Source organism: Arabidopsis thaliana (assembly GCF_000001735.4).
Source record: "Arabidopsis thaliana chromosome 1 sequence".
Classification (NCBI taxonomy): domain Eukaryota; kingdom Viridiplantae; phylum Streptophyta; class Magnoliopsida; order Brassicales; family Brassicaceae; genus Arabidopsis; species Arabidopsis thaliana.
In genome coordinates this window covers 1,828,293-1,853,048 of record NC_003070.9, presented here as the reverse complement: position 1 = coordinate 1,853,048, position 24,756 = coordinate 1,828,293, and the positions used below count along the sequence as shown (strand labels likewise).

At 34.5% G+C, this 24,756-nt stretch overlaps 8 protein-coding genes and 1 long non-coding RNA gene across 12 annotated transcripts; 4 read left to right on the top strand and 5 right to left on the bottom strand.

Annotated features, from left to right (window-relative positions):
- Nucleotides 1–29: 29 nt before the first annotated feature.
- On the bottom strand, nucleotides 30–1,577 carry AT1G06100 (Fatty acid desaturase family protein; the record flags this gene model as incomplete). Its single annotated transcript, NM_100491.2, has 5 exons — nucleotides 1,208–1,577; nucleotides 952–1,092; nucleotides 686–826; nucleotides 331–437; nucleotides 30–228 (listed from the first exon to the last, which is right to left on the bottom strand). Exons 1-5 carry the CDS (start codon nucleotides 1,517–1,519, stop codon nucleotides 30–32), a joined length of 900 nt encoding a protein of 299 aa, NP_172100.1. The 5' UTR covers nucleotides 1,520–1,577.
- A 1,778-nt stretch (nucleotides 1,578–3,355) lies between these two features.
- Nucleotides 3,356–6,348, bottom strand: AT1G06090 (Fatty acid desaturase family protein). Its single transcript, NM_100490.4, has 5 exons — nucleotides 4,817–6,348; nucleotides 4,593–4,733; nucleotides 4,320–4,460; nucleotides 3,834–3,940; nucleotides 3,356–3,747 (listed from the first exon to the last, which is right to left on the bottom strand). Exons 1-5 carry the CDS (start codon nucleotides 5,126–5,128, stop codon nucleotides 3,549–3,551), a joined length of 900 nt encoding a protein of 299 aa, NP_172099.1. The 5' UTR covers nucleotides 5,129–6,348; the 3' UTR covers nucleotides 3,356–3,548.
- A 389-nt stretch (nucleotides 6,349–6,737) lies between these two features.
- Nucleotides 6,738–9,586, bottom strand: ADS1 (delta 9 desaturase 1). Of its 2 annotated transcripts, NM_100489.4 has the most exons (5): nucleotides 9,059–9,586; nucleotides 8,280–8,420; nucleotides 8,063–8,203; nucleotides 7,841–7,947; nucleotides 6,738–7,154 (listed from the first exon to the last, which is right to left on the bottom strand). In NM_100489.4, the coding sequence occupies exons 1-5, from the start codon at nucleotides 9,386–9,388 to the stop codon at nucleotides 6,956–6,958; spliced, it is 918 nt and encodes a 305-aa protein (NP_172098.1). In that variant the 5' UTR covers nucleotides 9,389–9,586; the 3' UTR covers nucleotides 6,738–6,955. The 2 variants fall into 2 exon arrangements, with proteins under 2 accessions (NP_172098.1, NP_001322495.1); NM_001331612.1 differs by having other exon boundaries at nucleotides 6,747–7,154; nucleotides 7,841–8,203; nucleotides 9,059–9,481.
- A 3,733-nt stretch (nucleotides 9,587–13,319) lies between these two features.
- Nucleotides 13,320–13,566, top strand: AT1G04443. The gene has a single exon (NR_138717.1). It is a non-coding gene; the product is annotated as an other RNA (long non-coding RNA).
- A 1,724-nt stretch (nucleotides 13,567–15,290) lies between these two features.
- AT1G06070 (Basic-leucine zipper (bZIP) transcription factor family protein) lies at nucleotides 15,291–18,220 on the top strand. Its single transcript, NM_100488.4, has 5 exons — nucleotides 15,291–15,621; nucleotides 15,905–16,579; nucleotides 16,803–16,935; nucleotides 17,020–17,104; nucleotides 17,442–18,220. Exons 2-5 carry the CDS (start codon nucleotides 15,933–15,935, stop codon nucleotides 17,846–17,848), a joined length of 1,272 nt encoding a protein of 423 aa, NP_172097.1. The 5' UTR covers nucleotides 15,291–15,621; nucleotides 15,905–15,932; the 3' UTR covers nucleotides 17,849–18,220.
- AT1G06060 (LisH and RanBPM domains containing protein) lies at nucleotides 18,188–20,108 on the bottom strand. 2 transcript variants are annotated; one of them, NM_100487.5, is made up of 7 exons: nucleotides 19,952–20,108; nucleotides 19,488–19,629; nucleotides 19,247–19,394; nucleotides 19,088–19,163; nucleotides 18,869–18,980; nucleotides 18,683–18,774; nucleotides 18,188–18,577 (listed from the first exon to the last, which is right to left on the bottom strand). In NM_100487.5, the coding sequence occupies exons 1-7, from the start codon at nucleotides 19,976–19,978 to the stop codon at nucleotides 18,533–18,535; spliced, it is 642 nt and encodes a 213-aa protein (NP_563758.1). In that variant the 5' UTR covers nucleotides 19,979–20,108; the 3' UTR covers nucleotides 18,188–18,532. The 2 variants fall into 2 exon arrangements, with proteins under 2 accessions (NP_563758.1, NP_001322834.1); NM_001331611.1 differs by having other exon boundaries at nucleotides 18,188–18,774; nucleotides 19,952–20,106.
- Nucleotides 20,109–20,493: 385 nt separating this feature from the next.
- AT1G06050 (ENHANCED DISEASE RESISTANCE-like protein (DUF1336)) lies at nucleotides 20,494–22,578 on the top strand. The gene is made up of 2 exons (NM_100485.3): nucleotides 20,494–20,711; nucleotides 21,369–22,578. The coding sequence occupies exon 2, from the start codon at nucleotides 21,382–21,384 to the stop codon at nucleotides 22,321–22,323; it is 942 nt and encodes a 313-aa protein (NP_563757.1). The 5' UTR covers nucleotides 20,494–20,711; nucleotides 21,369–21,381; the 3' UTR covers nucleotides 22,324–22,578.
- A 487-nt stretch (nucleotides 22,579–23,065) lies between these two features.
- STO (B-box zinc finger family protein) lies at nucleotides 23,066–24,709 on the top strand. Of its 2 annotated transcripts, NM_100484.4 has the most exons (3): nucleotides 23,066–23,572; nucleotides 23,742–24,062; nucleotides 24,145–24,709. In NM_100484.4, exons 1-3 carry the CDS (start codon nucleotides 23,390–23,392, stop codon nucleotides 24,385–24,387), a joined length of 747 nt encoding a protein of 248 aa, NP_172094.1. In that variant the 5' UTR covers nucleotides 23,066–23,389; the 3' UTR covers nucleotides 24,388–24,709. The 2 variants fall into 2 exon arrangements, with proteins under 2 accessions (NP_172094.1, NP_849598.1); NM_179267.2 differs by having other exon boundaries at nucleotides 23,159–23,572; nucleotides 23,742–24,636.
- Nucleotides 23,184–23,527, bottom strand: AT1G06045 (uncharacterized protein; the record flags this gene model as incomplete). Its single annotated transcript, NM_001331610.1, has 2 exons — nucleotides 23,184–23,283; nucleotides 23,361–23,527. 2 exons carry the CDS (start codon nucleotides 23,525–23,527, stop codon nucleotides 23,184–23,186), a joined length of 267 nt encoding a protein of 88 aa, NP_001322739.1.
- Nucleotides 24,710–24,756: the final 47 nt, after the last annotated feature.

The window sequence follows — 24,756 nt, the reverse complement described above, 5'->3', positions numbered from 1 at the left end:
TAACGAAATAGATCGAATTAGAGTTGAGATTAACGACGGATAGCCATCTTGCGTTTCTGAGCATCGGTAGGTAATTTGACATTGGTGGCTAAACCGAGAGCCTGGAAGAACCAAATGAGGTACCAAGTTATGTCTAACTGATACCATTCTAGTCCGTGCCTAGCCGACGTCTCAAAGGCATGGTGGTTGTTGTGCCAGCTCTCTCCCATAGTCAATAGCGCTAGCCACCTGCTCCATTCCACATTCACTCAATTTTAGTTTCGGTTAAGGTTTATCTATTTCGATCAAGGTTTATTGGTCTATAAAGAATAGAGAGGGTATATAAAATACCAAACGTTACGTGAGGTGTCATTGGTTTGCCACGCTTGCGAACCACAAATATGGCATGCCGAATTTACGAGCCAAGTCCCATGGTAACCAATTACTCCTCCAAAACCCTGTTTTCCAACGTAGTGAAATAGAGGAATAATGAAATAATTGAAAATGAAAATTAAATAAGTTTTTGTTAGCAGCAGTGTAAATCACAAAACGTTTTAATTTATCAATTAATGAAATTTTCTTCAATAGTGAAAAATCGTGATATTTCGCTACGTACATTCAAAAAGTAGTATAAAATTGATCATGTATAATCCGATTTCCATTTGATATAAACAAAGTAATAGTAAAAAGTAAATTGAGAGTTTACCACAGTCCAAGTTAGGTAAGGTAGACCACCCCATAAGTAGATGAGGGTCCAAAATGCTAAGATGTGGAGAACCAACGTCTTTTTTAGAAACCTATAGAACCATTGTTGCTTCAAGTCCATCACGTTGTTACGTCTTCCACACTGTTACAATTATTACAACATCCGCCTTTGGTTAATTACAACAGATCTTCTATTATAATCTCAAATAAATTAATATCGATTCACAAAATGTTGGGTTTGTGGAGATATGTAAAAAGTTTTGTTACCTTTTCTCTGATATAATCGGTGTCAAATATCCACAAAACATGACTGAACCAGAATCCTTCTATAGGGCTATGTGGATCACGGTCAGAATCTGTGAACTGGTGATGGAATCTATGTATGCTCACCCAATCCAATGGATCACCCTGAAAAGAAAAGAAAAGAAAAGAGAAACAATTCAAAGATAGTTGAGGATACATATTGGAATGGAGGATTTAATTAGTTTCATCTTTATTTTCGGTTAAAATTAACAGTATTTACCTGAAGTGCCAAAAGAGCAGAATAAGCGAATGGATATTCAAGCCATTTCGGTAGCTTAAAGCTCCGGTGAGTCAAGTTCCTATGGTACGAGAATGTAATGCAGAGGTTTGTCAGTATGGCGAGAATTATACCGAACCGGAATGCTTCCCATTTGTAGTTAAAAGGAGCCAATAGACACAACAGATGCACGGTTCCAACAGTCGAAGCTCTCCCAACATCGAACTGGGTCCATTTCCTTAAAACATACGCTCTTTTTTCCTTACGCACTGATTTTTTTTGGCTAGAGCCATCGTCCTTAGTGGTCTCACTCATCGGACCCTGTCAAGGTATGGGTTTGTTATTTTTGAGATATTATGTAGTAGAGATATTTGAGTTATGATTGACCAAAGGTTTGCTTATATAGGGAAAAGAGTTGGTTATTGTAGTTGAATGTTGGGGAGAGTAAGAGTTGTATCGGTGAATTTGAGTAAAAAATAATCATCACTACCTAACAGCGAAATAATAAACTTGTACACTTTATCTCGTACTTAAATTGCCTCGTCTCCAAAATGAAAATTTAGTTAGGTCGATTGTTTTCTAAATATAAAAAAGCGTTGCTATATTTCACATGTTTTTATATAGCACATTAAAGATATTGATTTCTTTTGCATATAGTATATTTTTTAATGAATTGAGTACATAAATATATTTAGTCATTCATATTTAAATTTAGAATATGAATAACATATCTCCTTTTCCTAATTAATCCAAGTATTAGAAACAAAAAAAAAACTGTTTCAAAGAAAGAGATGTAGATTTATTTTCAGTTTTTAATGCATTTTTATTAGTTAGTGATGATGATTTGTAAAATTTTGGATTAAATGAATTTTATATACATTTATTTAAAAACTATAATTATCTTTTATAAAAACTAAATGCAAACACGGAAGACAGTTTCAAAAGTTATTTGTGTCATTTTAGGAAATAATACTTGCTAAAAATTAAACATCAAGAACATTTATATTTTTAAATAACTAAAATTAACATTATAATTTTTTTAACATGTGCTAGTAAAATGGACCACCAAAAAGCGAACACACAATCAAAGTAATCTTTATGGGGGGTTTTTGGATGGTGAACATAATTGCCTTTTGTGTTGGTCCAATTAATTTCCCCTTTGAGAATTTGTTTCACCTGTGTTCTGTTGTATGTCCGATGACGACAATGCTACATTTTTCTTGTTTATTACTTTCAGCGTTTTCTTGGATAACGTGCCAAGATTAAAATAGAAATAGTTGGTTGAGCACCTCTCATTTCACCAATTCAAGCAATAAATTCAAAATTAGCGATTATATTGTTGATCGACTGATCAAAATCAGCCTCTTCAAGTCCTCCATATTAATATTTTACTGTCATTAAAGTAAACTAATCTAGTCTTCCCAATAATTAATTACCATTTCTACAAGATAAGCAGTGTCAAATAGCCATAGGAGGTGACTGAACCAAATCCTTGAATTGAATATTTGATGAATCATCTCCCTGTTACAATAGCAAACAACATAAATATTCATGGTAAAAATGAGATAATAAATGTATTTGAGACTCAACTAACTACAACATAGCCAGCACATACAAACGTAGATCTTGATTATAAATAAAACGGTTAATTCAACTAACTAAAACAAAAGTAAATATAAAAAGCATAATATCATAGCTAGATTCTGACCAAATCTAAGGTATTATAAAGATTGAGTATGGCCCTAATTATTCTAAACTAGTGTGGTTGAGTGATCCAAATTTTAATGAGACCCCACTAGCTCAAATCTAGGCGGGTTTTTAAAACTAAAATTACTGTTAATGGGTTTTGCGGGTGGATCCAACATGACCATATTTATAGAACTGACAAAAGAAAAGAAATTAAATATGTGATTTTTATTTTTGATATAGTTTAATATGTGAATGAAGCGGTTGGTAAGTTCTATTAAACTCGTGACGTGATATATACGAGGTTAAAAATTTTGGAGAGTTTGACATATAAGTTTTTTTAGTTCTTTATTTTTAGTTCGAGAGATCCAAAAGGGAGTCACTTCGAAGTCAAAGTCACAAGAGTTTTCTCTGGAATTTTGAATTATATCTGAAGTTTTTTGGCAAAAGGTTCGGTTACTGTTTGAAGATAATGTATTATCTCGGCTTTCATTGTTCATACAACATGAAATATACGTAGAAGGTGTTACATCAACTAGATACAAGTTTTGAGAACATATTATTCTTGATTGTTTTACATAAAATAACGAATGAGCGAGTGATGATTACGCATATATAATTAAAGAAATAGATAGATTCATAGATATAGAGCTTGTGACTAACGAGCGAAAGCCAATTTTCGCTTTTGAGCATCGGTAGGCAATTTGACATCCGTGGCTAAACCGAGAGCTTGGAAGAAACAAATGAGGTACCAAGTTAAGTCTACCTGATACCATTCCAGTCCGTGCCTGGCCGAGGCCTCAAAGGCATGGTGGTTGTTGTGCCAGCTCTCTCCCATCGTGAATGGCCCTAGCCACCTGCACCATTTCACATTCACTTAATACTAATTTTGATGAAGCTTTATCAGATTCGGTTAAGGTTTAAAGGTCTATAAATTAAGTACCAAATGTTACGAGAGGTGTCCTTAGTGTTCCATGCTCGCGAACCCCAAATATGGCATGCCGAGTTTATGAGCCAAGTCCCATTGTAACCGATTGTTCCTCCAACACCCTGTTGCCAAGAAAATATTATATTTGTAATAGTTAGTATGTTAGATGAATTGTGAAATGGAAGAGCAATAATTTATTTGAAAAAAGTTTTGCAAGATAACATAAAATGCTAGAAAATAGTTTTAAATAGATTAATGATGTTCTATTTTTAGTAACTATATTTCTAGCATGTTTACATATAGCAGAGCTGTTTTCCAAAAACTTGTATTTTTTTATGAATGACGTGAATGGTAGAAAATAATCGGGAATTCATTTTTTGTTGTAGCATCACGGAATTTTTATTTCAAAACGAAGAAAATGTTACTAGAATATTCATCACGTTAATCCATTTTTTATTTGATACAAAAATTTAATTGCACAAAAATAAATAGAGTGCTTACCACGCCGCAAGTTAGGTAAGGTAGACCACCCCATAAATAGACGAGGGTCCAAAATGTTAAGATGTGGAGACCAATTGTGTTTCGAAGAAACCTATAGAACCATTGTTGCTTCAAGTCCATCACGTTGTCACGTCCTCCGCACTGTTACATTATTACAACATCGTACGTATAGTTCACCTTTAGTTACTTACTGATCTTCTAAGTGAGTTCTCATAATAACTTAAGATCGATTCACATATGTTGGGTTTGTAGAGACTTTAAAATTTTTGTTACCTTTTCTCTGATGTAACTGGTGTCGAATATCCAAAAGACGTGACTGAACCAGAATCCTTCGATAGGACTATGTGGGTCACGGTCTGAATCTGTGAACTGGTGATGGAACCTATGTGTACTCACCCAATCTATTGGATGACCCTGGGAAGAAAAGATGATTCAAAGATAATTGTGGATATATATTAGTTCTATTAATATTTTTGGTCAAAACGATATATGTTTACCTGAAGCGCGAAAAGGGCAGAGTAAGCGAATGGATATTCAAGCCATTTAGGAAGCTTAAAGCTCTTGTGAGTCAAGTTCCTATGGTATGAAAATGTAATGCTAAGACTAGTCACTATAGCGAGAATCACACCGAACCGGAGAGCTTCCCATTTATAGTTAAACGGAGCCAACAGACACAATAGATGCACAGCCCCAACAGCCGAAGCTCTCGCTATATCGATCCGGGTCCATTTCCTGAAAAAGAATGCTCTTTTTTCCCCACGCACCGCTTTACTTTGGCTAGACCCATCGTCCTTTGTGGTGTCCCCCATTGGACCGTCGAGGAATGGGATTGTTATTTTTGAGATATGAGAGTTATATGATTGACCAAAGGTTTGATTATATAGGGGCTAATCTTGGTGCATTGAAGCTGAATGTTGTGGAGATTAAGGATTGTATCGGTGGAATTGAGTAATCATTACTACTTAACAACGAAAACATAAACTTGGACACTTTACATCGTCTTTGCCTTGTCTCCAAATTTAGTTAGGAAAACAACAAGCCATTTAGTTGGCCTATTTTTTTAAAAAAATAGATAATATTTTTAATATATATGCGTAAGAATCTCGATTAATTGGTTAGTCCGAGAATTAAGAGTTAAGCATAATAGGCACATGTATAAACCTGAGACATTTGTATTTGTTTTAAGGAATGGTTTTACCAATGCTTTTACGTCACACAAGACACATATTTATTCCTCTTAACGTTTAAAGTTTTGGAATTTGGAAAACGTTTTTTTTTTCTTTGATATTTGTGATATAGTGTAAGTATGTATCTGTCTTAAATTGTAAGAAATATAGTGCTGTATATAAAAATACAATGTCATTTTTAACAACTAAATGTCATTTAAAATATTAATGCAGTTTTTATAGCTGTTTATCAGTTTAAATTATACACAATACTAGCTAATAGAAAAATAAATATGTAATTTTAAATTTTCGTACATAATATCATCCTATTGTAGTTAGTATGATATCACATACATAGAAATGATAATTTTTCATAGAGAATCCACCTCATCATGAATATTAAGAACACAATAATATGTATTTCATTTGTTAATTAATTTAGCTTTAGTCGAGCAAGGAAAATAAGGTAATGCACAATACTGTACTCACCATTCTATTTTTTGAATATAATTTTACTTAATTTTGATTCTATGTAATCAAATTCAGTCATATATTTAGGTCGAAACAAATTTTCTTTTATAATCGGTTTAATTTTCAATCAATTCTAGACATAGATTTAGTTTAAAAATTTAGTTTAGATATTCAAATTACGGCTAAAATATCGAAAACAATAATTATAATATATTTGTAGCCGTCGTAAAAATTAACATGCAAGAAAATTGGTTTGACTGAAGGATAAAGAATTGTACCTTTTTGATCTTAACACGAGATTCCCAAACTGCTTGGTCGATAATTTCCAAACACGGATACTACAGTTTTAGGCAAATTTATTTCGAGCTCTAACGTTTTCGGTTAGTTTGGAGTCTTTAGAAGACGAGGGATCAATAAAGTACTGCATTTTAGGTTTGGTTGCGTTCTAGCCTTTTAGGGTTTGGTTCTTAGACATTCAATTTTCAACTTTCTTATTAATGGAACATTGTATTCACGAATTAAAGCTTCTCTGTCCATTATAGGTTTATGTTTTTCTTTACAAACTAGTAGTAGCACTCTATTGTAAAAGTCAAAACTCAAAAGTTATTAAGAACAAAATATGGAGGGAGGGAGTTGCGGCATATATTGTACTATTTTTCTTGTTACGTACAGTTAATCTTCCTGCAGGTTCACCATAAAGTATAACGGAACTTTTAGTTTCATAACCCGGGTTCATATATATGAGAGTACTATGTTTGTGTTAGTTATAGGGAAAAAAAGTGGGCCGTGATTGATAAACTTCATAACGCATTTTAAAATTTCGCTCATATCAAAACGAACGTTATCTTAATTAAGCAAGTTGGTTCAAACACACACCACAAGTCACAAAACAACACCGCATCGCACAATATTACAAGTGTTACGTTTACCAAAAACTTAAAACGTACGTAGACATTAATTAACTAATGCTTAAATGAGACGAGACGTCGTTCCATATCTTCAACGAACCATTGCCATACGACGACGTTGACTCTCGGAAGGCAACTTAACATCAGTAGCCAAACCGATAATCTCGAGAAAGCGGACAATATACCAAGAAATGTCGATTTGCCACCATTCTAAGCCTTGTCTCGCCGAGGATTCGAAGGCGTGGTGATTGTTGTGCCAGCTCTCTCCAAACGAGAATACTGATAGCCACCTATATATATATCCATTTTAAACCACCACTTGATTAGTTTCTTCAAAGTTATTTATCATTATTTTTATTAATTTATGCCGTTTCGTAATTATATGCATATGAATTCACGAAAAAAGCAAAAAAAAAAAAAGATTATTTTTATAAGTTTTAAATACAAACACGGCATACATTAAAAAAAAAATTCTATGCGTTTTATATTTTTTTTATAAAATATACAAAATAAAAATATGCGTTTATAGTTTATAAACTAATACTGTATATATATGTTAAAAATCAAAGTAAGGACATTATCCTTTTGTTTTAAGATAAAGTGCACTCTTTTTAACATGCAGTAATCCACACACAAAAAAAAACAAAAACACAATCAAAAGATCTGCATATATGTCTGGTTTATGGATGGTGAACTAAATGCCTTTGGAGTGGTCCAAGAAAAGTTTCCCTTTAAGAGGAATTTGTTTCATATGTTCTATACTGCGATGAAAATGATACTTCTTTTCCTGTTTAGTCAAGTCATGAGCGTTTATTCTTGGACAATGTGCCAAGATTTAATATTCACATCGACTTTCTAAACAGAGGCAGTTGGTTCAGGTACCTCTCATTTCACCAATTTAAGTAACAAATTCAAAAAATTTACTTCTCTACTCAATATATTTATATCCATGATTTGATCAAAGTTTTGAACGTACCAAACGTTACGGGAAGTGTCATTAGTCTTCCAAGTTCGGCTTCCCCAAACATGGCAAAGAGAGTTTATGAGGCAAGTCACATGATGCTCCATTGCTACCCCAATACCCTACACTCATAGAAAAATTAGAATTCTTTCATTTTTTCATTTATTATTTGTAACTATTTTTATGTTTTTGTAAGAAATTTTTTAAAAATAAAAGGGAAAGAATATAAAATATTACCATTCCCCAAGTAAGAAAAGACAAACCACCAAAGTAATAGAGGAGGAAACCAAATGTTAGAATGTGGTAAAGGACTGTTCTTTGGAGGAATTTATAGTACCACTGCCTCTTTAAGTCCTCCACATTTGTCCTTCTTCCACACTGTACCATTACAAAATTTTATTAGTTTAATTGTGATTAAAGTAAACTAATCTACTTCTCCCAAATGGTTAATTACCTTTTCTACAAGATAACCGGTATCAAATAGCCATAGGAGGTGACTGAACCAAAATCCTTCGTTAGGACTATGTGGGTCCCTATCCGAATCTGTAAACTGGTGATGGTATCGATGTGTGCTCACCCAATCAATCGGATCTCCCTAGTTACAACAAAATACAAACAAATGTTCATGGTTCAAAAAACAGATAGTATACACATGAATATTACAAATAAATTAATGCTCATGGTTCAAAAAAAATACATGAATATATAGATATTATAGAATCTATATCATAAGTTTTTAAGAATCTAAGGATTTACGGGTGGGTCCTCCATGAATTTTTACAACTGTAGATATTAACGAATATATGAAAAACGGTAAAATATGTTTAACGCAACTAATTAATTAGAACATAAAGGAAATATAACAATTTAAAAGCATGATATAATAGCTAGACTGTGACCAAAACCTAACGGAATATATAAAGATTGACGATGTCCCTTTGAACTACTGGTTGAGTGTTTCTAATTTAATTATGATCCCCCCAACAAGTTGAAACCTAAAGATTTGTAGCATTACGTAACTAATATTATTGTCCAAAACATGGATTTGCAGGTAGATTGACTGATTCGTATAACCCATATATATATTGGAAAGGAAAAATAACTAAATATGTAAGAGAATGAGTAAGTTCTGTTGCATTTCTGTTAAGTATAGAATTACGAAAATATGGAGATGTTTACAACTACGAAGTTGGAAATTTTGTGGGGGAAAAAAATGAAAGAGCTAGTTCGAACCTGAATGGCAAGAAGGCCGCAATAAGCGAAGAAATACTCGAGCCATTTAGGGACTTTGAAGCTCCGGTGAGCCAAATTTCGGTGGTAAGAGACGGTGATACCGAGCCCACCCACCGTATAGACAATGAGGGCGACTCTTAAAGCCGGCCAAGTGAAATTGAAAGGCGCCAAGAGACAGAGGAAATGGACAAAGAGAGATGCAAAAGCTTTCACAATGTCCAATCTCTTCCACTTTCTTTCCCACATTGCCCTCTTCTTCCTCCCCATCTCAGCCTTGTCCGCTGCCATTTTCTTGTTATTCTCCTCCTTCTCCGAGGCTGACAATGACATCTTGTAATAAAACTATGTATAAGCTAAGTCGAAGAGAAAAAAAAAAAAAGACTCTTTGTGGATTTGAAGTTTGTATAAAGAGTGTTATAGTGGTTTAGGTTTTGTGAGTGAGTATCGTTGTAATTTATAGTAGCATGGAGGGTAAAAAATTGAATAGAGTGAATTGACTTACTAACGGACGCCGTAATTTATTCTCTAATGCATGCTACCTCTTTTTTATCCTATCTGTAAATTGTTGCAGTTGGGACGTAGTCGTTATCACTTCATTAACTTGGTGTGAAAATAATAAAATATTTCTATTGTTGGAATCCATAGATAGATGCATGTAACTATGTAAGCATAAAGCTGACACAGACCTCGATTTTGATTTAGTATTGTGATATACATACCCGTATTTCATGCAATTCTTCAATCTTGTACTATTTTTTATTTTATGGATGCTAATTCAATGTATATGTACATCCATATTTATAGCTTTGATTTTGTCATTTCTGTTTTTGAATAGCCTTCTATATGCCGTTATATGAACACGTACGGTTTCTTTGTTACCGTTAATTAGGCTTATTGGTGACAATCTAGAGAATACAAGACTATACTACAAATATTTTTAGAGCAACGGATATCAACAAAATTTAGACCCTTCATTTCTACTCTTTCTCACGATTTGTTTGTTTACTTTTATATATTCAAGAAATCATCTTCGAGTTCACTCATTTCGTCTTCGATATAACATGTTAAAGTAATTAATGAATATAATTTACCATTTCAAAACAGATTCACTTTCTAAATATTTTATTTTTTGGAGATTAGAAGTAATAGAAAATCATCTTTTTAATCAAGATATCTCAACCATGTATCTTGTTAGCTTCTTGTTAGAAAAAGTTTGAATTTTTCTATATGTTGTTTTATGTCAATAATAATTTTTTTCTTAATACTATATTGTGTATGTGGTGGACCAAGCAACATCAGGACTCCTATATCTCTAATAAATTAATGAACGAAACTTATATGAGTTCGAATGAAATTAATTAGTGTAATTGCTTAGCAACCATCGATACCTCATCCTGAAAGATAAGGAAGAAATGGAAAGCACATGCAAATATCCCAAAGAAGAAAACCACTCTTTCTTGAAGTTAGAAGATATTAATTCACGTATTCTCACTTAGCAACTATCTAATCTCCAAAAATAAGGACGAGATGGAAGAACATGTATATTGATTAATATATCTTTCTTGAATTAATAAGGAAGAATCGGTTAATGAGATTTTTAGCAATCATCTAATCTTCAAACTAAGAAAGATATGCAAAGCACATGCATATATCCCAGAGAAGAAGAACGAGTTTTACTTAAAATTTGGTAAAAATTAATGAATGCCATCTTACTATCTTTATCTAGCAACTATCTAATCTCCAAAACTAAGAAAGCATTTGAAAAATAAATTAAAAACTCAAAAAAAAAAAAAGGAAGAAATGAAACATTTTTACTCACTAGGAACAAACTATGACGCGGTTTTAATTATTACGTTGTAGCGATATTTCGTCACTAGGAACAAATTAACCATGACGCGGTTTTATTACGTTGTAGCGATATTCATAAATCGTTGGGAATGGTAGAAGTTAGACGAAAAAACCGTCACTATGTAAAGTCAAATATTTTCTGTAAACAATATACAATTGTGAAAGTGTTGGCTTATAAGATGCGTAATAATTTAGAGAAAATTTGTTAAGCAATTTTTTTGAATTTTTAAAACGTAATAATGGTGACGAGAAGTCGTTCATGTCAAAAAGAAATATTAACATTCAAAAACCAAAATAAGAAACGTATGAACAAATTGTTCGAACTAACGACTACTTAGGCTTAGCTAATACATTCCTTCTCCAGGGCCACTTTTCATTATATCTGTAAATTGTTGCAGTTGGGACGTTGGCCTCATAACACTTCATTAACTTGTTGTAGTAATATTATTATTATTATTGGAAACCATAGATGCATCATGCATGTACGCATAAACCTGACACGGAGCTCGATATTGACTTCGTTAATAAGTGCATGTAATATGTTTATGTATACATACATACATATACATATATATATATATATATTACATGCACTTACTCTAGCTTGTACTATTTCTTAAAACCAAAAAACAAATGTACTACTATTTAATTATTATTTCGTTTTTTTTTTGCTAGGCATATGGAGAAATGGAAAACAGATGCATGTCCCGTAGTAATAAGAAATTAAGAATAACAGAACAGTCAAAAACGCATGCTGTCGAAAAGATACTGCAAAGTGCAAATGCATATCAGGTTCATGGAGAAAATCATACAAGCTTATTTTTTTTATAAATTTCTTATACGATAAGAGAGTTAGAAATGTATTTATTAACTTGATATGATCAATGCAGAATGCCTAAAATATTTCTGCCGAGCATGGCTGATAGATGGATCATGGATAGTGGGTAAGTTCGAACCTCTTTAAATGCGAACACCATGTGTATGGCCATTTTTTCTTCCTTTCGGTGTCTAAAAATGTATACGAAGGAAAAATAAATAAAGAAAAGGAAATTAAAACATCAATCAATGGACCATTTCCACCATTGTACATAGAATATAGTCACTACTCATTTATCAATACTCTATATACAAATATAGATACCCATATCTCCGTACTTTGAACATGATCATAGCTAGCAACAGCAGAAAAATGGCCCATTTCATAAATCGTTCTACCTTCTACTTTTAATAGAAATCTTTTATATAGTTATCATATTAGCAAAATAATAGAATGTTTTCTAATTGATAGTTTTAATTTTATTGTATTATTTTATTCTTTGGACAATCTAAAAAAGTATATTTTTGCTTTTCTTTTTCTTTTTGGACAATAAGAATTACTAACTAGATTGACAAAAAAAAAAACTAATTAAATAGTATATTTTTGCTTTTCTTTAAATAGCAGAAAATATACTATTTCATTAGTATTTCTTATGTCCATATAAATAATATACTATAGAGCGAAAGAAAAAAATTATCATATCCACAATTTCTTTTCTTGTAATGTAACTTTATTACAACCAAAAAAAACTTTATACATTCAGATATGAAAAGTTTAGAAATGATTGAAAAAACTAAAGAAATGAAATTATTTGCGGTACAGGGGAAATCAGGCCATCTAGGCAGCTCAACTTCGAGTACCAAACCATACCGTATTAATTATAATCACTAATCTATAAAAAGTGAGTTTTATGTTTATGCAATGTATATACACAAATACACACAACCGCGTATGTTAAAGTTTGAGGTTATCTGTATCTCGATCAAAATATGAATAGATAATAACAATGAAAAAACGACTTTTGATCCATGGAAACATCTCTACACAAAATGTATTCCCCCATCCATACAGAATGATAACCCATCCACATCTTCGTAGTCTTAACATCGTAACAACGAAAACATTATTTACTCAGCTTAGAAAGAAAAAATCGAGTTCTTGTGAAATTTATTCATACATGCAAAGTAATTAATGAAACGGCAAATATTGTCTATCTCAGCTGATTTCTTTATCGATGTTTTATAACTAGCATTTTTGTTCATCTAAAATTATCGGGCATTATAATATATTAGCAGTTTTAAAAATCATTTGGTTCAAAAAAACTTCAGAAAGGTTATAAGTTAAAGAAAATTGAATTCACTTATAACTTATACTCCATGAATTCACTTAAAAATTGAATTCACTTAAAAGTTGAATTCACTTATAACTTATATAAGTTAGGAGATTTGAAAATAAAATAATAGAATGTATAAACCCTATAGACTACAAAAGAACTATTTCGTAGATTGTAAGAGAACCCACAGGCCACAGTGTGATAGATTCAACGTCATAACTACAGAAGACATTAATTAGATTTGGGACCAAAAAGTCAATGATGCACCTGCAAAAACCACAAGGGGTCCGACCCATTGTTTCTTTACCATTCACCAGTAACACAAATTTTGTTTTATATATATTAACCTATTATTAAGGTTAATTACAACATAAAAAGTAGTAAATGACGAATCACAGATCTCAATGAGGCTTCCTCTGTTTCTGGGATCCTAATGACAAATCTGATGTGGGTCGGTGTCCAATCCGGTTCTTTCTCTTTTGCCACCATTCAAGGCCATGCCTCGCCATTGATTCGAACCTCCACTGCTACTTTTTTACTGGACTATAAAAACATTGAAGTAAAAATATGCAAAAGTAAAAAAAAAACATATGATCTTTTGTCATCATTATTATTTTCCCTGACAAGTAATGAAAGGAATTCAAATATATTTTTATGACGATAAAAAAAAAATCGGACTCAAAGAATAACCTGAGACCCAATAGGTTGTTGGTAAAAACCTGATGTCTGAACAAGTCTGGGTAAGGTCAGAAGAAAAATAACAATGTTACTTTTTTTTGTGTGCACCTTTCTAACAATGTTACTAATTAATTAGTGTATCGTACTTAATAATGGTCTTGCTTCTCGTTTATGCTTTAACTAGCTAAATAACATATGGTCCAGTCAATCTTGGTTACCATTTTGACATCTCAATTTGCTTAGTGTTTGATTTTCTTGCTTTTAGTTAATCATCTTGATCTCCACAAAAAAATGGACACGCTGTTCTATGTACATAATGGAGCAGGTAGTTTTACTGTTTTATGTATCTTTGATCTACCATGAAAACAAGCATTTTTCTATAACTACAGAAACATATGAAGCAACTAAAAAGTAACATGAATACAAATAAACCCGACATGCACGAGCAGACTCTAGAGTGTAGACTCAAATTTTACATCCCCGTCAACCAGAAAAATAGTAAGTATTTAGAATTATTTAATACGAAAGCGAAATGTAGGTCCAATTAAATTCTCCAAGTAAGAAAAAAGCCGAACAATATATGACGATACCAAACCCTAAAACTGTGCAATAACACCTATTTTGTAGAAAACTACATTACGTACTCTGCTATAAAACTACATATCTATAATGGAACTTTTCAACCATTTTCTTTTTTTCATTTGAGAATCCTTTGTGAGTAACATAATTGTATATATACTTGCCTGACCATTTCAATTGGCATCATATTGCTGCCTTATTTCGTATGGGTTATGGGTACCCCCTAAGGCTTAACTTGTGACTATAGAGCCAACAAGGTCACGTGAGAATATATGCAGAAAAATTCACTGTAAAAAACACTATATATTTTACTACTTATTTTTCTTTTGATTATTACGAATATCCGGATTTTTTGGTAGAATGAAAATATTTCTAGCAAATAATTTGCAAATCCCATAATTTTAGGAATTGAATTGAAGTATGGCCAGACGAGGTTGTTGAGAGGAGTAAACACGCCCATTCAATTGTCAATGGGTGAGAGAGGTCGGTCAAGTGTGATGGGTAGTAGTACTATGGGCCCTATCTTTTACCATGCGGCCCATAAACGATGGCCCACTCTAGATTATTTTCAAAGAATATTAGTCCCCATGCTCCCTTATCCAGAAATCAACAACAATCACAGTACTTATAAGAGCGTTGACAAATACAAATAGTAAGAAACATATATTTTATGAAACTGAAATTGCAATGGTTTCAAACTCTTTCATTTCTCTTTTAAAATATTAGATTTTCATATGATTGAAAGAAATCGTACGTCAGCATTAATAATATTGAAAACATATCACATGGTTATAACTTCCTGGTTAGTATTTTCTTATAAAAGAAAAATTAGAAAGTCATCAAAAATAGTAGTAGTATTCGCAAGCAACTCTCGACGGTCCAACCAAAAATTAGCAACCACGTGAACCAATTTGACAAAAATAATTTATTTACGCTCTTCACGAACCAACCAGACATATTGATCATCATCCAACGGTCAGTAACATCGTTCATTGCAACACGCTAACGCAGCTGATTACACCCTAATTCCGACAAAAGTACCACTTACCCGAACCAAATTACGTTTAAACGACATCGTTTACGCCGTAAATCTTCTGATGCACACTAGTTCGAAGGATCCTTTAATGGGAGAGAGAATGTTCTACTTCTTCTTCTTCTTCTTCTTCTTCTTCTTCCTCCTCTCTCGTCGGATCTCTCTGATTTAGTGATTTTTCAAATTTCAAGTTTTCTTCACCTTTAATTTTGTGTCTCGTTGATCTCTCTTTGGACATTCTGCTTTGGATTCTGGAGGCTTCTCATTAGATCTCTGTAAGTGCGTGAAAACTCAAAAGATCCTATCTTTTTACTTATTTTAGGGTTTTCGTTTTGAATTAAGGCTAAGATAAAGCGTGTGATTGTTTTAGGGTTGTGTATCTCCTTAGTTGAGGAAACTGATAGCTAAGACGAAACCCTAATCTGTTCTAATATGGAATATAATCGCTGAGATAAAGCGTGTGATTGTTTCAAATGAATTTGATAGCTAAAGATGAAACCCTAATCTGTTCTAGTATGGAATATAATCTATCTTTTTTCGGGAATAAATGGTATGCAGATTAGTGGGTTTAGGTCAAGTTCTTGAAATGGATAAGGAGAAATCTCCTGCACCACCACCTAGTGGAGGTCTTCCTCCACCATCGGGTCGTTACTCTGCGTTTTCACCTAATGGAAGTAGCTTTGCAATGAAAGCTGAATCATCTTTTCCTCCTTTGACTCCAAGTGGAAGCAATAGCTCAGATGCTAACCGATTCAGCCATGATATTAGCCGAATGCCGGATAATCCACCTAAGAACCTAGGCCATCGCCGAGCTCATTCAGAGATTCTTACTCTTCCTGATGACTTAAGCTTTGATAGTGATCTTGGTGTGGTTGGTGCTGCTGATGGACCTTCTTTCTCTGATGATACTGACGAGGACTTACTCTATATGTATCTTGATATGGAAAAATTCAATTCTTCTGCTACATCGACTTCTCAAATGGGTGAGCCATCAGAACCGACTTGGAGGAATGAATTAGCCTCGACTTCTAACCTTCAGAGTACACCCGGTAGCTCTAGTGAAAGACCGAGAATTAGACACCAACACAGCCAATCGATGGATGGTTCAACAACTATCAAGCCTGAGATGCTTATGTCAGGGAATGAAGATGTGTCTGGAGTTGACTCTAAGAAAGCCATCTCTGCTGCTAAACTTTCTGAGCTTGCTCTCATTGATCCAAAACGCGCCAAGAGGTATTTTTTTCTTTTCTGAACAGTTTTCCTTCTATGTTTTTAAGAAGTTGTATAGTTTTTGGTGAAACATTATCTAGGGTTGTTGACTAAAAAGAATAAAGCTTGGCTGAACTGATCTGTTGGAGTTTTACATAACCCTTCATCTAGAAGTAGCTCACTCGTAAATTACGGTAACTAGTAATGAATTTGTATAAGATGCGTGACATGTTGTATCATTTGATAGGATATGGGCAAACAGGCAGTCTGCTGCGAGGTCAAAAGAAAGGAAGATGAGATACATTGCAGAGCTCGAGAGAAAAGTACAGACTTTACAAACAGAGGCCACATCTCTCTCAGCCCAGTTGACTCTCTTACAGGTTTGGAGACCAAATTTAACTCTAGACTAAGATATTTGTAAGTTTATGGTTGTAATCTTGTTCTCTTTTCATCCTTGTGTTCAGAGAGATACAAATGGCCTGGGTGTTGAAAACAATGAGCTTAAACTGCGAGTACAAACTATGGAGCAACAGGTCCACCTACAGGATGGTGAGGATCTTTTCTCACATACTTCCTAGGAGCTGATATTTCTTCATCTCTTTACTATCAATGCAAATAAACATTGTCAATGACTGTCGAAGGTGTAGTATATATGACATACCACATTCTGGATCTGTCAGTGTAAGATTGTATGCCATGTTTGTGGTCATACAAAGCTTAAAATACAGATCCAGAATCTTGAATAACACATAAACATACACCTTCAAAACTCAATGCCATTTCTCTGGTTAAGAAAGTCTATAAATATTTGTCCCCCGTCGAGATATTCGCTGCACTTTGTTGTGAATGCTGCTACTTGATTTAATCGTCTTTATCTGTTTGACAGCTTTAAATGATGCACTAAAGGAGGAAGTCCAGCATCTTAAGGTATTGACGGGGCAAGGTCCATCAAATGGTACATCAATGAACTACGGTTCTTTTGGATCAAACCAGCAATTCTATCCCAATAATCAGTCGATGCACACTATCTTAGCCGCACAACAGTTACAGCAGCTCCAGATCCAGTCACAGAAACAGCAACAACAACAACAGCAACACCAGCAACAACAACAGCAGCAGCAGCAGCAATTTCACTTTCAACAGCAGCAACTGTACCAGCTTCAGCAGCAGCAACGGCTTCAACAACAGGAACAACAAAGCGGGGCTTCAGAGCTAAGAAGACCCATGCCTTCTCCTGGTCAGAAAGAGAGTGTGACATCGCCTGATCGTGAAACTCCCTTGACAAAAGACTGAGTCTAGACTGTGCTAATGTCCAATTTAGTAAGTTACTCTTGGAAAATCTTCTTTTTCATCGCAGGCTCATGGATTTGGGATTTACTGCATTATAGAGTTAAAAACAAGACAGCTTAGAAGTTGCGGATTTAGAAGTTGTTAGTGAAGCTTTTGTTCTCGTCTGTTGGTAGTTTACAATCTTCTCTTTGTATGATCCTAAGCTCTTAAAAAGTTCTTGGATTTGGTCATTTGGTTAGAAATGGGTCCTTAGTCCAAGTCTGTAGTCGTTTAACCATATTCATATTCTTTGCCTTTTGTTCATTTTGGTTACTTGAAAAGTCTCATTTGGTCTTGAATTGTGATGTCTAAAAATAAAACCTTGAATTTGCAAGTATTCTATCAAAACATAAACGATAGTTACAAAGAGAAATGTGTATTCCAAAGATATGGATTACAGATTTATCGACTAAACTCACACAAAGTTGATGAAACAATCTTCTGGTAGAGAACTGAACCAAACCAAACCAAACCAAGCCGAAACTGTCCTTCACAATATTGATCTCCTGTAACAGCAAACTGAAACCCCGCCTGTGGCCATGGAAGACTAACCTTGCAAACTTTAGAGAGGAGCAAGGTCTTTTTGTATTTACATGACAATGCTTAGCATATCCTCCTCCTAGCAAACTTTGGAGTAGTCCTGCGATCTTAGCCTTTGAGAGAATCCTTCAGAGAGAATGGAGGAAACGCATCCTATCATAAGACATGAAATAGCGTTTAAACACAGGCACCTACTATTCCCAGGGCTTCTACAACGAATCAGATATATGAGTAAAAATACTGAAATACTACGATTACTTTGCCATTCTCCTCAGTCAAGTATTGTCTCACAACTGTCACCTGTTGTATGATCCTTTCCATTGGTGTGTAGCTCGGGTGGTTTGTGTGTTCTACATAATTTGAAGAATGAGTTAAAACTTGTAATTTGCTAAGGTCACAGGACGGTAGAGATTTTCGTGGAGGTAAAAATAAAAAAGAACTGACCAAGAATTGTGCGGTTCAGATTATCAGCAACTTGTTGGCGGTATTCAGAGCTCAAAAGATGGAACATTGGGGATTTCTCAGGGTCTTCATAAGCGAGCAATGCCATTACGTCCTGTCTCAGGAAAAAACAAATCTACCATCATTTGGAAGAACATAACAAGTAATCTACCAATACATCAAGACGAATATAATGGAGGATCAAACAAGATTCAGACTTACTTCAAGCTTTTCTACATATTTTTTGACCTTCCCAAAAGGAGCCAATCTTGTCTTACCAAATTTGAGAGCTTCGGTGCTGCACACGCAGAGAATCATTTTAAGATTACAGGCACAGATAAAACCAGAGTTTCTAATGGAAGACCAATCATAAAATCTCACCAGTTCCCAGCACAGATTAGCTCCACAAAATGAAGGCATAGAAGATCGAATTGCAAATCCTTGTTTTTCTCAAGCAAGTCTTGTGCTAGTTGTTCAGTTAGTTCAAAAGCCTTCAACGCCTTCCTCTCCAGTATAAAATGTATTATTTCTGAATAAGTGAACAATCAATCAAAACATATAATCACATAATTGCATAAGCACTCATTTAACAGCAGAACAAAAGATGACTTGTACAACTCACGTTTTCTTCTCTCCATGTTATCACGATCAATTGCAGGCTGCTTAACTCCAGTGGAAGAAGCAAGTGAGTCCGCAGTTTCGTTGAAGCAGTTGTGCAGAAGATATGACATAACAATGCTGTGAATATCATTATCAGCAACAACCTGGTTAACAAAAGAAAAGTCTTTAGAGAATAACACATTATACACAGTTTCCAGATTCCAATAACTTAATATAACACTGCAGTACTAAGGAAGATTAGTACAGCTTCCAATTCTGGATAAAAAGCCTCAAGATCTATTTCATACTAAGAACCACCACCAATACACAAGACGATAACTAATGCATATCCACTCATGAAAACCTAGAATAATCCATAATCCAATCAAATGAAATAGGTGCGATCATCTTTGAGCAGGATCGTTATTCCAATTCTGAAATCTCGAGAGAGAAGTCATAAAACATTTCAAGGAGAGAAAAACTTACGGTGTGTTCGAATTGACGAGGATCCATATTGTTCCACTCGAAGCCGGCGCGAGAAGTAATGATGGTTATCCAACGCCGGAGGGGAAGAAGCCAGATGAGATGGCCAAATTTCGATGAGGTGTGAGTCCGGAGAGACGCCGATTATAGTTTACGATGTGGAAAGCCCAAAACAAAAGTTCTTTTATTTATTTTAATTTGGATTTTTTTTTAATGTTTTTTGGTTATTTTGACGATTTTTGACAAAAAAAAATAGGAAAAAGTAAAAACTAACATTACTTTTCTTTTTCTTTTTCTAATTTTTTTCCTTTTTACTTGATTAGGTGTAAAAATTAAGGGAAAAAAATCTTATAGTTTGAATTATATAATCTCATACTTGATTAGGGAAAAAATCATATGGTATATAGTTTTATTTTATAATATTCATAGTAAATAATCATATATTTTTTTTGTCATAATAATCATAAATTTTTGTTAAATCCAAACTAATAATATTATTTTTATTTTGAATTCTATTAATAATAATTACTAGTTGGACTTGGACCTTATTTCCAGTTGGAAGTTTAATTAATTAGATATGAACTAAAGCGTTACGCCACGGAAGAATTTAGGATCTGTTCGCAGCATCCGTTTCAACGCTAAATCCAAACAACAAAAGAAGATTAGCAAAATCGGATTATCTTCTTTGTTTCTTTTCCCTTGACAAGTCTTCGTTTTTGAATTAGGGTTTTTGGACAATTCTTCTCTTCTTCGGCTGCAAAAGGTTTATTGTTTGCTCCTTGTCCTGCGATTGAATTAGTCTTTTGTTATTTGTATCTCTCAACTTTGATTTTTTCCTTTTTATTATTGTAGCTGATTCCTCTTGAACCTCTGAAACTTGTTAATCGTTTCTGGGTTTTGATTGCTCTGTTGATAAAAAAAAACGTTTTTTTTTCCGTTTCTTCTTATGTGTTGTAGATGAATGTAAAATTCAATTATCTGGGCTCTGTCTCTGTGCTTTGTCTATTGAATGGTATGCATGTTATTTCAGATAATCTAGGGCTTAGGTTTGTAGAAAATCTCAGAATCGTGTATGCTGAATTTTGATGTCATTACTCAGAATTTGAGTCAATTTACTAACTTTATTCTAGTTTCCGGTGTAGCTATGACTTGAACCGGAGTTACCAGCTCCTAGTTTTTGTTTCTTTGAGCAATTTTTGTTTCACTCTTTTCTTTTAAAAAGTTCTTGTGGCATAGTATGAATCCTATGGGAAATTAGATGAGGAATAGATAGAGCCTCAGACATACATGGTTCTGTTTTCTGATCACATGTTTTGGTCTTCTTGATGGCATATTCTTGTTTGCTATATTCACTAAGTAGAATCCATGAGATTGTTTTCCACACTCAGTTTTACTCAAGGATTTAAGCTCTGTGTTGCAGGTTTTCGCAAGATATGGCTGGCTCTGTTGGTGAGGAAACTGAGCCAGAATGGATTAAGAGAGTGAAATTAGAGGGAGCTGTTCCATGTCTTAAGCCAGACGACAACTGCAAAAATGGTTGGACGACGCCATCTCCTGACACATTTATGGTTAGAGGACCAAAGTATTTCTCTGACAAAGTTAAGATACCTGCTGGTGATTTCCTTCTAAAGCCTCTGGGTTTTGATTGGATTAAAGGTCCTAAAAAGCTTTCTGAGATCCTGAGTTATCCAAGCAGCCGAATCAGGAAAGTTATCGATGAGGAGTTTCAAAAAGATGGAACTAAGCCTTTTGTCTGGGCATTCAATCTCCAGCTTCCTCACAAAGACAATTACAGTGCTGTGGCTTACTTTGTTACCACAGAGCCTATCCTTGAAGGCTCCCTGATGGATCGGTTTTTGAAAGGAGATGATGGGTTCAAGAAATCGAGGCTTAAACTGATTGCAAACATTGTCAAAGGCCCTTGGATTGTTAGAAAAGCTGTTGGAGAGCAAGCGATCTGTGTGATTGGACGTGCACTCTCTTGCAAATATGTTTCAGGGGAAAACTTTGTGGAGATTGATGTCGATATTGGTTCTTCAATGGTCGCTAGTGCCATTGTTCATCTCGCATTTGGCTACGTTACTACATTGACAGTTGATCTTGCGTTCCTCATTGAGAGTCAGACCGAAGCAGAGCTTCCAGAAAAGCTACTAGGAGCTGTGAGATTCTCTGAGCTGCAGACCGAGTCAGCCACATCTATCGAACTGTCCTCAAGCACCAGTAATGACCAGTGGGATCAAACTACCTCAGAGCGGTCGAGCTGGTGGAAATCGATTGGAAATGGATTCTCTAATCTGCTTAATCAAGATACGGCCAACATGAACAATACTTCTCATGGGGACATCCAGAAGGATGAACATGTACAGAAGCAGTAAGTGTTTTGGGAGTTATTAACTTCACAATTCTTTGAATTTGTTCGATTTCATTACCAAAAAACAGAAACAAAAACTTGTCAATTCTTTAAAAAAACCACAGATGTATAGATTGGTTTTTACTAATATGGATGGATATGTGATATCCAACAACAATTCTTGTGACCAACCATGCCTAATTTTGTATTGGTGTCTTTTAGGATCATTCTTTTTCTCGAACGGGCTAAGCATTCATTTCTTTGTTAGTTAACATGCCAGTATATTTTTAATGATTGCATTAATCGTTTTTATGATTGAGAAAACGAAAAAGTGAAAGAAGAAGAAAAATCTGATCGAATGGTACATATTAACATAACATGTCGTCATTCCAAGGAATCAATTCACATGTCATTTTCAAGATTACGTGTAGTCGTGTAATATTCTCTGATTTGAGTAATACCATTACCCAACTCTTTCTTTCTAGATGAAGCCCATTTTTGTATACAAATCTTTCTTGAAATCGTAAAAGTTCACGAGACTTGAAATTCGAGCATATCATATAAAAGGAGCGTAAAAGTCTAGTGGTGGTGGAATTATTGAAGTTAGTTTATTAGTCAAAATTAATGTGTTTTGACTAGATTAGTAAACAAAACACAAATCTCTACTACGTGAGAAAATAACAAGAATATAAAATAGCAAAGTGTGAATATAATAAAAATATCTAAAGGTAGGAGAGATGACGAGAGGAAGAAGGAGAGCCACAGAAAAAGAGTGGGACCCGCAAGACCTTGCTGTAAGAAGCAGAGTGTTTCCTTTTGATACGCAGAATAATGAAAACAAAGCAACAAGCAAGATTCATCAAATCCTTATCTTCTCTCTTTCACTCACAACCAATTGCTCATCCCACCTACTTGTTCCCCACAAAACACTCTCTCCCTCTTTGTTCTTTCATCTTCTCTAAGCTCTTTCTCTGAACCTACGCTTCTGCTAAGCTATTCTAAGAGAAGCCAGACTAGCAATAAACCCTTCATTTTAAGCATTCTGTTTCCTTCTTGAGAAACCTAGATATTTTGGTTTCTTGTATCCGGTGATGAAGATACAGTGTGATGTGTGTGAGAAAGCTCCGGCGACGGTGATTTGTTGCGCCGACGAAGCTGCTCTCTGTCCTCAATGCGACATCGAGATTCACGCCGCTAACAAACTCGCTAGCAAGCACCAACGTCTTCATCTTAATTCCCTCTCCACCAAATTCCCTCGTTGCGATATCTGCCAAGTAAGTTTCTCTACAGATCTCATTAGATCTTGTCAAATATTTTATGGATTCGTTAGTTTGAATCTGCTCTGTTGCAAAGTTGTGATTTTATAGATCTTGTAGCAACTGTTGTATGTATGCCTTGTTGTTTAAGACTAGGGTTTGCTCATTATGTTCTTATGACTTGTAGGAGAAGGCAGCTTTCATTTTCTGTGTAGAGGATAGAGCTCTGCTTTGCAGGGACTGCGATGAATCCATCCACGTGGCTAATTCTCGATCTGCTAATCACCAGAGGTTCTTAGCCACTGGGATCAAAGTAGCTCTGACCTCAACTATATGTAGTAAAGAAATTGAGAAGAATCAACCTGAGCCTTCCAACAACCAACAGAAGGCTAATCAGATTCCTGCTAAATCCACAAGCCAGCAGCAACAACAACCTTCTTCTGCTACTCCACTTCCCTGGGCTGTTGACGATTTCTTTCACTTCTCTGATATTGAATCCACCGACAAGGTAGTGATGAGAATTGAGATTCAATGTTAGATCACTTTCTTTGCAAGAAGCTTTTATTGACTTCTTGGTTTAAATTGAGCAGAAAGGACAGCTTGATCTTGGGGCAGGGGAGTTGGATTGGTTTTCAGACATGGGATTCTTCGGTGATCAGATTAATGACAAGGCTCTTCCTGCAGCTGAAGTTCCTGAGCTTTCTGTTTCGCATTTAGGTCATGTTCATTCATACAAACCTATGAAGTCAAATGTTTCACACAAGAAGCCGAGGTTTGAGACCAGATATGATGATGATGATGAGGAACACTTCATTGTCCCTGATCTTGGCTAAAAAGCTATATGTAATCTATGTGTAGACATTCTTCAATGTAAAAGAACAAACAAGAAACCTATCTGCATGTGTGGAGTTAATGTCATATACATTTTAGTTTTGTCTTAAGTTGTGTAAGATATGTTGAGAGCTTATAACAAATGTCTGTGTTTGAGTTTTGTTCATACCTCTTGAACATGGTCTATGCTTAATGCTTTGATGCTACAAACTTGATACTAAATGTGTTCTCTCTGTTCTTTCTTGGTTTTTTTTTGTTTGTTCCTGATTATTACTCTGTTTTCAAAGCCTTGAGAAACAATCCTCAATGCAATTTACGGTTCCAAACAACTACGAAAAACTCTTTGTTTTCTATTAGCAAGAAAAGCTCAG

Excerpts from the sequence above, each read along its gene's own strand:
- AT1G06070 (NM_100488.4), top strand. The coding sequence starts at position 15,933 with ATGGATAAGGAGAAATCTCCTGCACCACCACCTAGTGGAGGTCTTCCT. Across the intron at positions 16,580-16,802 it reads GATCCAAAACGCGCCAAGAG|GATATGGGCAAACAGGCAGT; the intron begins GTATTTTTTTCT and ends ATCATTTGATAG. Across the intron at positions 16,936-17,019 it reads CCCAGTTGACTCTCTTACAG|AGAGATACAAATGGCCTGGG; the intron begins GTTTGGAGACCA and ends CCTTGTGTTCAG.
- ADS1 (NM_100489.4), bottom strand. The coding sequence starts at position 9,388 with ATGTCATTGTCAGCCTCGGAGAAGGAGGAGAATAACAAGAAAATGGCA. Across the intron at positions 7,948-8,062 it reads CTTTTCTTACTTGGGGAATG|GGTATTGGGGTAGCAATGGA; the intron begins GTAATATTTTAT and ends CTATGAGTGTAG. Across the intron at positions 7,155-7,840 it reads GACACTTCCCGTAACGTTTG|GTGGCTATCAGTATTCTCGT; the intron begins GTACGTTCAAAA and ends ATATATATATAG.
- AT1G06090 (NM_100490.4), bottom strand. The coding sequence starts at position 5,128 with ATGGGGGACACCACAAAGGACGATGGGTCTAGCCAAAGTAAAGCGGTG. Across the intron at positions 3,941-4,319 it reads CTTACCTAACTTGCGGCGTG|GGTGTTGGAGGAACAATCGG; the intron begins GTAAGCACTCTA and ends TCTTGGCAACAG. Across the intron at positions 3,748-3,833 it reads GACACCTCTCGTAACATTTG|GTGGCTAGGGCCATTCACGA; the intron begins GTACTTAATTTA and ends GAAATGGTGCAG.
- AT1G06060 (NM_100487.5), bottom strand. The coding sequence starts at position 19,978 with ATGGATCCTCGTCAATTCGAACACACC. Across the intron at positions 19,395-19,487 it reads TAACATGGAGAGAAGAAAAC|AAATAATACATTTTATACTG; the intron begins GTGAGTTGTACA and ends TCACTTATTCAG. Across the intron at positions 18,578-18,682 it reads TGACTGAGGAGAATGGCAAA|GATGCGTTTCCTCCATTCTC; the intron begins GTAATCGTAGTA and ends GTCTTATGATAG.
- STO (NM_100484.4), top strand. The coding sequence starts at position 23,390 with ATGAAGATACAGTGTGATGTGTGTGAGAAAGCTCCGGCGACGGTGATT. Across the intron at positions 23,573-23,741 it reads CTCGTTGCGATATCTGCCAA|GAGAAGGCAGCTTTCATTTT; the intron begins GTAAGTTTCTCT and ends TATGACTTGTAG. Across the intron at positions 24,063-24,144 it reads ATATTGAATCCACCGACAAG|AAAGGACAGCTTGATCTTGG; the intron begins GTAGTGATGAGA and ends TAAATTGAGCAG.
- AT1G06050 (NM_100485.3), top strand. The coding sequence starts at position 21,382 with ATGGCTGGCTCTGTTGGTGAGGAAACTGAGCCAGAATGGATTAAGAGA.